Genomic DNA, 11,511 nt, shown 5'->3' on the forward strand with positions numbered 1-11,511 from the left:
AGCGGTAACTGCACACTGCAAAAAACCATGCCCAGCGTTTGCGCTTGGTCCTTCCGACTCGTTTCAACTTGTCTGCTCCACCTTGTACCCAGGCCGGCGGCGCTTGCTGTGCCGCCCTGCCTTGGTTATGAAAGACCCCGGCGGATTGACGAGATTATAACGCTTTCGTGCTCGATCCCATTTCTCGTTATTTCTGCGTCTGATAAACGGCACTTGATCGAGACTCTGCACCATGCCGGCACCGAGACCCGCATTCTTAGTGTGGACCATTGCTTTAATCTGAAATGAAAATCACAATAAAAAATACCACAAATTACTTAATTGATTTGGGGTTGAACAAAGAAAATTTACTGGAGTGGGACTTGAACCAACGGCCTTCGGATGAAAGTGCCAGCGCTCTACCATCTGAGCTATCTAGCCCTATGCTGGCGGCCTCCCTATTTTGTCAATATAATTGTTCAGGGTGCCAGTCAGAAGCCATACAACGGTTAGTTGCTGTGTAGCCAGGGATCACACCCAAATTAAGATACAATCTGGGAAGCGGCAGCCAGCGGATCACCTTAAGGGGATGCGACTTTTTATTAAGATCACCAAGAACATGAACTGTATTGATCAAGGACTTAAAAGGGACCGTGGTTTCCTGTCTCACTACCAGGAGTAGATGCTCTAGTCACCTACTCCACCCTTTGTCACTGGATTAATTTACCCGTTAATTTTTCTGTGTAATCGCCATAGTAAAAAGAAGCTATCAGAGAAAACAGCATACGTTAGTGTACAGACCCATTTTTCTCAGAATTATGTCATAAGATATTTTAGATGTTGACAAATTTTGCAATGGAAGGGTATTGAATACAATGGCACTTTACACCATTTTAATGTGAGGTTAGAGATTTGAAACTTAATCAGCACCAGCACGATCACTATATGCTATCGGGAAAATGAGTACATCACAAGAATGGTAATTTCCCTTGGTCTTAAAGGTTGAGATTTAATATTAATGTGACTTACCGGTTCTTTGATTCCTTGGTCGTTCTTGCCAAGCGACTGACCCTCTGACCAACCCATCTTTGACAGCAACTTATGACCAAGATTAGTGGAACTTATCGCTCTGTGTGACAACAAAATTAACCATTAGATGAATATTAATATGAAAACATATAACCACATTCTAGAAAGTTACGATTAAGAAAAACAAACTTATAGATCGCAATGGTAAGCAGCTCTATGAAATTGGGCCCAAGGTCTGATCGTTTGGCCCAGCTTGCTCTAGTCAATATCAGGAGACTTGAGTTTTTATTTACCTATCTACTGAAGCAGGCTCATCATGCGGTTGATACGGGTTATCGCTTCCTACTGTACGACGTCTGTCACCCGCTCGATCAGCGTATGCAGAGTTCATCAAGGACGGATCCTTATTCACAAAGTCGTCCTTAGTTAGGTTGAATTTCTTCTTGAGTTGCCGAAGCTCCTTCTTGCGCTGTTGTTCCTTGTCTTGCTTAGTGCTCGATGATGCAGTCCCTGAAAGAAGAAGAAAAAGAAATCTTTCCGTTTAATTTCACTTTTGTATTGATTAATTCTGGTTGTGTAGCTGGGCACTCTCAGAAAAGCTAACTTAATAACTGTAGCCAAGAACCCAATGGAGAGAAGGAAGGAATTTTCAGTTTAAGGTGTGAGAGGAAACCCCAGAAAAAAAGGCAAGGCAAGATACCACTGCGTCAACCTGATCTCATGAAAACACTTTTTTCCCCTTCTGACACCTTCAGATGGTTAGTCTTTCTTCAAGCCATTTATTTTTACCTGACTCATACTGTGGCTGCACTTGAAGACACATTTTTATCTGAATGCCTTCAGATGGTTAGTCTTTCTTCAAGCCGTTTTTTTTCTTACCTGGTTCATTCTGTTGCTGGATTGCAATCAATGCTTGCACCTGTCCCGGTTCACATTCATCACACGTTTCGTCCCCAGCGTGGATGTGGAGTCTAATCGTAGTACCTCCAATGGTGATGTAGTCACGATGAGATAACGGATGTGGTTCACTCACCACACGTTGCTGAGTGGAGGACAACCAAACACATATAAGAACTTCAATCAATTAAATTTAGTTTATTGTTTATTATGGTGTGGCGTGGCCGAGCAGAAAAGAACAGCAGACTCAAACTCTGGTGTTTCTGATCAGCACATTGTGTGTCAAGTACTGCTTGTGTCCTCAAGCAATGCACTTAATAATCTTTACTGCAGCATCCCTCGGATGGGACGTAAAGCGGATGGCCCTGTTTGTTGTGTAATGCATGTAAAAGCACCCAGTGCACTTATCATAAAGAGAAGGGTTTGCCTCGGTGTTCCTGCGGTGTTCCTACGGCTGATTTCACGAAATGCTAGGATTAATCCTAACTCCAGTTAGGACGAGTAACCCGTCCTAACTTAGGATGGGTTAAATTCGTCCTATGTATTTTGATACGGAACTGAACCCGTCCCAAGTCCTAAGATTAACCCTAAGTTAGGAAGAGTTTGGTGAAATCGACGGCAGGTCTGATTGGCTGCATATTGCGCCACAGCACCTTGTAAAACATGACATGGTGCTATGTAAAGGAATAGGTCTCATACTTGAAAATGCAGCTCCGCAGTTATTGCAGAAAAAATACTGAATGCTAAAGTGCAATGAGCATAACTGAGTGACTGATTTGAGCGCTGTATAAGAAGCCACTGTTATGTTATATTACAACAATGAGTTATTGCCAATGCACTTTCACTGCTTAATCTAAACCTCACTCACTCACCTCTGATATTGCCTTGCCATTGATTATCGTTCCATTCTGACTGCCAAGATCTTTGATGGTGTACTGTCGTTCTTCGGACTCGTACACAATCTGAGCATGACGCTTGCTCACCTTCACACTCGGAATTAGCAAAATGTGACTGCTGCCCCTCTTGAAATAAACAGAAACATCGTGGCGTCAGAGCGATGAAATGAAATGTCACAATTTTGAGGAAATTCATTAAGAATGGGTACAAGAGGTGCTTTATTATTCTTTCTTGAATAAACTGAAAAAGTAAAAAAGAAATCAAAAAAGTAAGAAAAACAAGTACAGGTCATTAGATATAAGTGGGACCTTGCGTTGCACTGAGAATATGACATTATTCCCCAATTAGATTGGACGCGATGCAGGTCTGTTCAAGATACGACCTATTGACCAGTCTAAATCACATGCAATAATTGCTGTTGTTTGCTTATCCTAAAAATCACGCAAAAGTTTGGTTGGTAATCTTTTTTTTTATCAAGGAAAACCTTTTCATGCTAAGCAAAATTTTTATGCTTAGCAGCTCTATGAAATTGGGCCCAGATCTAGTCTGGTCCCTGACCAAAGATTCCTTGACGTCTCTTGTTAAAAATCTTAGGTCAGGGATCACCCATGGTTAAATATAGAGCATGACGCAACTTGTCAGGGTCGGGGTCATCTCCAGGGAAACCATGTCTGCACTAGTTGCGATAAACGTAACCCTCCTCCCGACGGCCGTCACGCCAGAGGATTACGAGATTATTTTGATCGGCAATTAATGACAATCTGGTTCAACACGTACAATTTCGACAGCTAGTCACCAGATTTGCCCTATTTTTACCACTTTCAAAAATCATGAAACTTAATCCTCATTCAATGTCTAATGAACACTCAAGTCAAAACACCTTTGAAAAAATATTTTTGAAGAAAAAGGACAAAACTTACCAGAATCCCGGAGCGATTTGCTCTAAATAACAATAGCTGGCATAAAAACTCCTGTATCTACGGCCGACAGGACTGACATTATGTTTCCATACCGAACATCAACGATACTGTCCGAATGTTGACGACAACACATTCGGAACATTTTGGATAACTTTGAAAAAGGAGGAATTCCTCCTTTTTGGTCACGTGATTTTGGGTGATACCAGTCCCCTAAATTCTACAGAGCCTAGTCAGAGATTTTTGGGTCTGGGAACCAGACTAGCCCAGATCATTACGCCACTGGAGTGAAGAGAGAGAGAGAGAGAGAGAGAGAGAGAGAGAGAGAGAGAGAGAGAGAGAGACGTAAAGCTTCCAGAGGGGGAGCTTCCAGATGGAGAAAATAACTAAGCTTTTTAAATCTGTTTAACTAGCTTTTACCTTCCAATTGTTCCACCTGAACATGTAACAATGAAGAGCGATCCCAGTGGTTTGATGGTATCCGACTTGGTCACAATCATCCGAATACACGGCGGGTAGTCCACCTTCAAAACTGTGAAAGGAAACAAAATGTCACGTCAGATTTAAAGGGAAGCGTACGACGTTTGGTAGTTACTCAAACAAATATTAACCTAAAAACTTACTTGGTAACGAGCATTGGAGAGCTGTTGACGGTATAAAACTCTGTGAAAGACTCCCTCTGAAGTAAATTAGTTTTTGAGTAAGAGGTAAATTCTCACTAAAATAATTAAAGACTTCTAGCTAAAAGTCTTTTATTCTTATCTGAAAAGCACACAAATTTTTCCAACAAGGGTGTTCTTCTTTCATCTTTCCTCGCAACTTCGATGAACCAATTGAGCCCAAAATTTTCACAGGCTTGTTATTTTATGGTTATGATGGGATACACCAAGTGAGAAGACTGGCGTTGACAATTACCAAACGTGTACTTTCCCTTTAAAACTCAAAGACAACTTTTATTCAGCCATGCAACTTTCTAATTGCAACAAAATGTGAAAATGGCCGATCACACTTAACTTTTGTACAGTGTTTTTTTCAGCTTTCTATGGCACTTTTATGAAAAGAAGAGGAAATCAGCTGATCAGCCGAAAAAGTTGCATGCCTGTTTTATGTTGCAGCTTAGTGCAACATGAGGCTACTGAAAAAAGTAAACTTTACCTTCTATTCCAGTTGAATTATCAGAATCCAAATCTATTTCTTCTAACTCGTCATCCGATATATCGCTGTCAGATTCGTAAGAGCTGGTATCGCTGAAGTCTGACCCAGACGACTCGCTCTCCGACAACTCTCCTTCTTCCAATTCGTCCGAACTTAAGACGATAAATTCCTCTCCGTCCTCCTCAATAATCATAACATCTTCACCGATCTCCTCGTAGGAATTGTCCTCTGCTTTGTCGCCTTTGCTCCCAATTTCAAGTTCGTTCTGTCGCAGGTTCCACTTCCCCCGCTTCTGTTTCAAGATTGGGAACAACGGCGGCGTGTCTCCTTCCTGTTCTGCTGACCCCTGACATTTTGGCCTGTTGACCTTTGTCCTCGGTCCGTCTTAACCTCTTCCCACTCTGCGAGTCATCTTTGGCGGTTGATCCTTCGGAGCTACCCCTTCCTGTTTCGGGACTGGTTTGGGCGTCTTTCTGAGTTGCCTTCTTAACTTTCTCATTTTCCAAGGGTCTCTGATCCTTCTTAGAATGAAGTTGATCATCTTCTTGTTCAGGTCTCACTTGGCTGTTACTTTCAACCTCTTCATCAGGTCCTTCGTCCACTCCAATCTCACCCTCAGACAGCACCTCCGTCACCACGAGCTCATTCTGCGTGCGATGGTAACTATGGTCATCCTCCTTACTCCTCCGCCGTTTACCTTCCGACTTCTTAGCTTTCTTTCTTGAATGTCCCTCGAGTCGCTGTTTCCGTCTTCTTTCTCTAGACTGCTTTCTCCTGTTATGACCGTGTCGACTTTTGACCACTTCAACATCACCACGCACTTCTTCTTGACTATGAGAGCGATGCTTCTTCCTCAGTTTAACCTCGCGTCGATCTCTTCGAGATTTGACGCGCTCGTTTTCTTCGGGACTCCTGCCGAGGTCGATCAACAAGCCAGTCCTTCTGCGTTTCTGTTTCTGTCCTTGTCTGGTATCCTGTTCCATCTCGACAATTTCACAGTCTTCATCATAAGCGCTGTCTTTCCTCTACAGCACCACACCAAGAAATAGAAATAAATCAGAGAAGAAAAAAAAGAAAGATAATATTAGTTGACCTACCTGCGGGTAATGAGCGAGCAGGTAGGTTGATTCGTATTCTGGGTGTTGAGCGAACTTTGGGCGTATTAAGATCATAACTTTGTGTGAAGGCGGTTGGATCATTGGCCCCGGGGTAAGCATCTTGCTTGGGTTCTAATGTTAGTCTTGACATGGTAGAAATCAACGAATCTTCCTGCAGGTCACATGTAAAGAAGTACAATATACTCAGGTGGATCGCATGTAGGTTTTTCCAATGTGACATTTTCCTCCCCCGTTTGCTACCACGTTTTCTTTGTTCAATCCCAACATTTTTCTTTGTTAAACCTGAAATCTTTTTGAAATGTATGCAGTTAGTTTCCTTTGTGGTTTATTTTTGATATCTGAAACAAAAAGTCGCATCCCCGTGGCTGCCGCTTCCCAGGTTGTATCGTAAACTTGGGTGTGATCCCTGGTTTCTGGCTGGCAAAGAAATTGATAAATTAGGGGACCGCCAACGTGTGGCTAAATAGATTAGTTGGTAGAGCACCGATTTGTTAATTGTTTCAAATCCCGCTCTAGTAAAATTGTCTTGGTTCGCCCCCAAATAACATAAAAAAACCCAAAAAAACTCAAAAAGTGGCCATAACCGTCCTACATATACAACCCATAATACACATGTACATGTACATGTACTATAACTCAAGAAATACTATGACTTTGGGGTGCCCAATGCAACCAGTTTCAGCATGATACATTTTTAAACTTATTTGTTTGTTACACAGAATTTTGAAAACCTCAAAAAGCTAAAAATAAAGCTGGGCATTTTAGGTTCAAATCGTTTTAATTTCAGATCCATACACATATCTACTAAAACTAGTGGGACTAAAAACCAGCACAATCCTTACCCTTACCTCTCTTGTCTCCTCCACTCGTCTTTTCCCGGTCTTCTTCTCGAAACCTCGACCCCGACCCTTCCCAGAATGCTTCTGTCTTGCCCCATAGGATGCTGGGAGTTCCACTTGAGAATGGAACTGGTACGAGGAAGACCTTTCATCGAAGTAGTAGTAAATTCCAGAGTTGGGATCGTAATATAGTTTGTTCACCTTTTGAAAAATAAAAATAAATAGTTATTCCATAATACGATACCGAGTGTCACTGCAAAGTTGTTTTCACCTCACACTTAAAAGCTCATTCACTTAGGGTGCGATTGATTAGCTTCCCTGGGTCAAACCCGGTATGCCCCGGTGCGTTCGAATAGCTTTGACGTCATTCGGGGGGATCATCTGGGTCAGCACCAAGTGCACTGCTGTGGAGTGGGTCACTTTGGGGCTGGCCCCAGGTGCAGGTTGACATTACGAGAGGGTCAGTGATCGTTCGATTAGCTCTTGTCAGGGGTTCACCCGAGTGAGCCTCACCGCAGGGTCGACACGGGGGAAGCTAATCACACCCTTAATTACACTAGAGGAATAAAGGAGTGTATATTCGGTTGCAGTAACATCATCTACTTTGCTGTGTAGATTTCTTCTTTGGGAACTATAGGTGTTGCTTTTTTATTTTATCGCTGCGGAGTAGATTTCGGAATTCGGGGAGACTACTTAGTTCTGAAAGAACTGTCCTACTTATTAACTACTTACCTAGACGGAAGGTAGAAAATCGGCTGGGACTACTACTTAGCTTCAGTGGAATGATGGGACCTTTTGTTATTAACTCACTGCTGCGGTGTGAGTTCTTAATAGACCGATCCATTAGGCTTGCCCTTGGCGCACAGGTGAGCAAGAACACATGAACCTCTCCAATGCCATACTGGCACAACTCTGCCACAGGCGCCAATCATACACGCGCGCATGTCAGATATTACAGTGTCAGACTTTTGGTTGCGCACTGGGTTGTGATTGGTCAATATTCTGTTTTTTAATGCTTTGTGTACTACATGTATATTATGTAAATCTATATTAATTTTATTGTGTACCCCAGATATGGGGCAACAGATCTATGGATCATAGTATGTATTTGCTTTTTTTGTCCTATGCCCATCTCGGGGTATTTTTGTCAATGTATTACGTTTTGTACTGTTATGGCAAATAAAATAATAATAATAATAATAATTCAATGGGGCGGAGCTAAATGGATCGGTCTATTGGTCTCAATGTTTGGACTGGCCTGCTATAGTCATCGTTAGAATATTCTCACCTGATTGTAGTTATGGGATCCAACATTAGAACGCATACAGAGTCTATTCTCACCTGATCGTAGTAGTAACCGGAGTTGCAATCATAGTACATGCCGGACGTTGTATCCAAGACAAAGCCACTCCTATTAACAGCAGCCTCAGCGGCAGCCTTTACACTATCAGCTACAGACTGAGATGACGTACCCTAAACATAAAAAAACATACAAGGAATAACCAGCATGAATCTCTGGTATTAAAGCAACAAGATCATTAAGAAATCTTTCACAAATCCTTCAAACTCCAACCTGGTTTTGCCCAATTTGGTGTGCTGGGTTATGACTAACCATATCATCCATTAGGTCATTAATTGCAACTTCATACTCGTCAAGATCAAAAGGTCATTAAATTAATACAAAATGTGTATAAATTATTATATAATGTTTCCTTTTTTTCCAACCAAATATGTACCACGAAGACCAACTCTTGATCAATAAACCACATTTACCAGGAGCTCCAAAATATGCAAAAGCGGTTTTTAAGAAATTCATACGAATTGTACTAATGACCTTGTAGTCCCAGTGTCGTGGTTGAGAGTCTCGTTCACTCAAGCTCTGGTGTTGTTAGCAGCAGAGTGTGGGTTGGTTACAGGTCATGACACTTGTACCCTTGAGCAAGGCACTTGCATGGTGCTTCGTAAACAGTTGGGAAGGTAGTGCATTCTACTAGCCCGCCAGGCTACTACAGTGGATGATACCCATGCCTACATTTGTACAACCTACTGACTTTGAAGGGGATAACCCTGTTTCAGCTCTAGTAGTAAGTGGCAACAAGCCCCTGGTGGCAACAAGCCGCTGGTGGCAACAAGCCCCTGGTGGCAACAAGCCCCTGGTGGCAACAAGCCCCTGGTGGCAACAAGCCCCTGGTGGCAACAAGCCCCTGGTGGCAAACAAGCCCCTGGTGGCAACAAGCCCCTGGTGGCAACAAGCCCCTGGTGGCAGTTGATTTAGATCAATAGCCCAAATTGGTTAAGTGCAGCCCTCACCTTTTAAGTGGCCATTCAGCCTAGTGATGTCAGGCAATCTCTCATACCAACACAAATAAAATACCCCCCCCCCCCAAGAAAAATGTAAAATGGGAGTTTGATTTCAATGATAAGTTTCCTTCAAGATTCTGAACTTCAGAATGTAAATGAAACATTCTCAGGGTTATATCTCCTAAACTTACAGCTGTTTGTTCTTCCATGACCCAATCTGATGGGACGACTCTATCTGTCGAGGTTACGTCCGATGTTGTCATATCAATTATTGGGTCTATCTGACAACTGACATCCTTCACAGATTTCTTCAGAGTTCCGCGGACTTCAAGTAATTCTGACTCAATGTTTCCACCTGCAGAATGAGCACTATCAAGTTAAGTGTACGATACATGTTTTGTGATGACCCTAGAGAAAAAAGGGGTGAAGTGATTTTTGCAGCATTGCATGGGGAAATATCAATGTATATTTTGTTTGCGTTAACACCATGCGGTCAGATTCCGGTAGTAGTGTCTTGCCTCGCCTTCCACCTTTGGGACCTCGGTTCGAGGCACCATGTGGGTTGGGTTTTCAGTCCCTAATCGACTGCGTGGGTTTTTCCTGGAATAAATCTCTGGGGTTTTCCTACCACATCTAAAACTGAATTTCTTCATTGGCTTCTCTCTTTTCATTTTGCTCTAATAAGAGTGTTGAGAATATATACATCCAGATCCAGATATCTACTTTGCTGTGTAGATGATGTCTTTTTAAGAACTTGTCTTCCTACTTATTTTGACTAGAGAGGGATTTGAACCAATAACCTCTGGGGTCGTTTTGGCGGCAGTAACCAAAAATTGTTTCGGTTGTTGGTCGTTGGTTCTGCTGTTCAGACTGAACAATAACCGAGTTGTGAGCTCCGTTACCATTTTGGTTATGACGTCAGAAACAATTATTGGTCACAGCCACCAAAACGCATCCAAGGATTACTGTGCCGGCGCTCAACCAACTGAGCTCTCTAGCACTATGTTGGCAAGCTCCCTATTTGTCAATGTTTGTTCGAGGGTACCTGTCATTCAAAATCCATACAACCGTTAACTGCCGTGTAGCCAGAGATCCAAACCTTAGTTTACGATACAAGCTGGAAATCAACAGCAGAGGGATCACCTTAAAGGGAAGCAATTTTTTTATAAGATGTTTAAAGTGAATCTAATCAGCACCTTCTCTAGCAATTCCTCGTTGTATTTCTCCACTTGTTTCTGGACTCCTCAGAAACAGCAAGTTCCTCCTGAACTGTTGCCAGCTTTTCCTTTGTCTCAGCAAGTTCTTCTTTGAGACCTGAGACCTCTGAACTCGTGGCCTCCATGTCAGTATCTTCTGGCTTGTCCACATTAGGCTTCAAGAAAAATAATAACATTAACAATTAGAATTAACCATTATTTTACATTGCATTTAAAAAAAACCGATAACTTTTTAATACAAGTATAAAAGGACATGGCTTATGCCTGCTTTAAAGTTTCAGAGTTGTGGAACGAACGAAAAATGAGCGATCATATGGTTTAGTATGTGTTCGCATGGAAAACAGTCACTGTCCAGTGCAGTGGCAGTGACACACAACAACACAGTACACACACAGTGTCAGTAAGTTGATGGAAAATGCCTTATTTATTAATGAGCTGAACTGAAGCATTTCCTTATAAATTTAGGTAAATAAGATTTCATCACAGTAAAACATACCTCCATTTTAAAACTCTACAACAAGTCACTCCGGCCGTACACACTTAGAGAAGTCAGCAAGTTGATCAACCACCAACCAACCAAAACAATCAATAAAACAAGAAGTGATTTTTCACTGTGTCTCAGCTCAGATCAGACTCAGTCTGCGATGAAGCTTCGGGTTTTGATGACTGAGTGAATCAACATTCTGATGCTCATCCGTACTCCACTGAAAACAAAAATGAAATTGAAATGTTAGTCTTAACGATAAATGCTAACAGTTGACGATCGCAGTGGAAATTTGTCATAAATAGAGGAAGAAACCTTGTGATGTTGGGTCCATTTCAGCTTGGAAAGTCGCCATTAAATGATAAACTGGACAATACTAATTTATTGGTGGCGCTCTAATATTTGCTTCCCTATTTTTGCTGAAAAATTAAATAAGTATGGTATGCCGAAAATACAAAAAAATGCTGTATAGTTAGTTTTCACTGCAGTTTGAATTTACTTCTTTTTGCAAAAACATGCACATATTTATAAACAAACTACTTAATCAAAAATCAAAGTTCTTACAATGAGCATAGCAAATAACAGAGAATAAAATTCATTGAAGTATTAAGCTTAGATGATCTTCCAAACAAATGAACGCAATTCCGTCTGCGTCAAGCAACCATTAGCTGTGTACAA

The 11,511-nt window shown here is 41.8% G+C and overlaps 1 protein-coding gene across 1 annotated transcript; it reads right to left on the reverse strand.

The window, feature by feature from the left end:
- Positions 1-63: 63 nt before the first annotated feature.
- Positions 64-11,156, reverse strand: LOC117295687 (angiogenic factor with G patch and FHA domains 1-like). The gene is made up of 13 exons (XM_033778397.1): positions 10,846-11,156; positions 10,362-10,504; positions 9,324-9,501; positions 8,173-8,304; positions 6,826-7,032; positions 5,219-5,899; positions 4,875-5,166; positions 4,140-4,251; positions 2,778-2,925; positions 1,888-2,050; positions 1,302-1,518; positions 1,009-1,108; positions 64-279 (listed from the first exon to the last, which is right to left on the reverse strand). Exons 1-13 carry the CDS (start codon positions 10,849-10,851, stop codon positions 64-66), a joined length of 2,595 nt encoding a protein of 864 aa, XP_033634288.1. The 5' UTR covers positions 10,852-11,156.
- Positions 11,157-11,511: the final 355 nt, after the last annotated feature.

This window comes from Asterias rubens, chromosome 10 (assembly GCF_902459465.1).
Source record: "Asterias rubens chromosome 10, eAstRub1.3, whole genome shotgun sequence".
NCBI classification, from domain to species: domain Eukaryota; kingdom Metazoa; phylum Echinodermata; class Asteroidea; order Forcipulatida; family Asteriidae; genus Asterias; species Asterias rubens.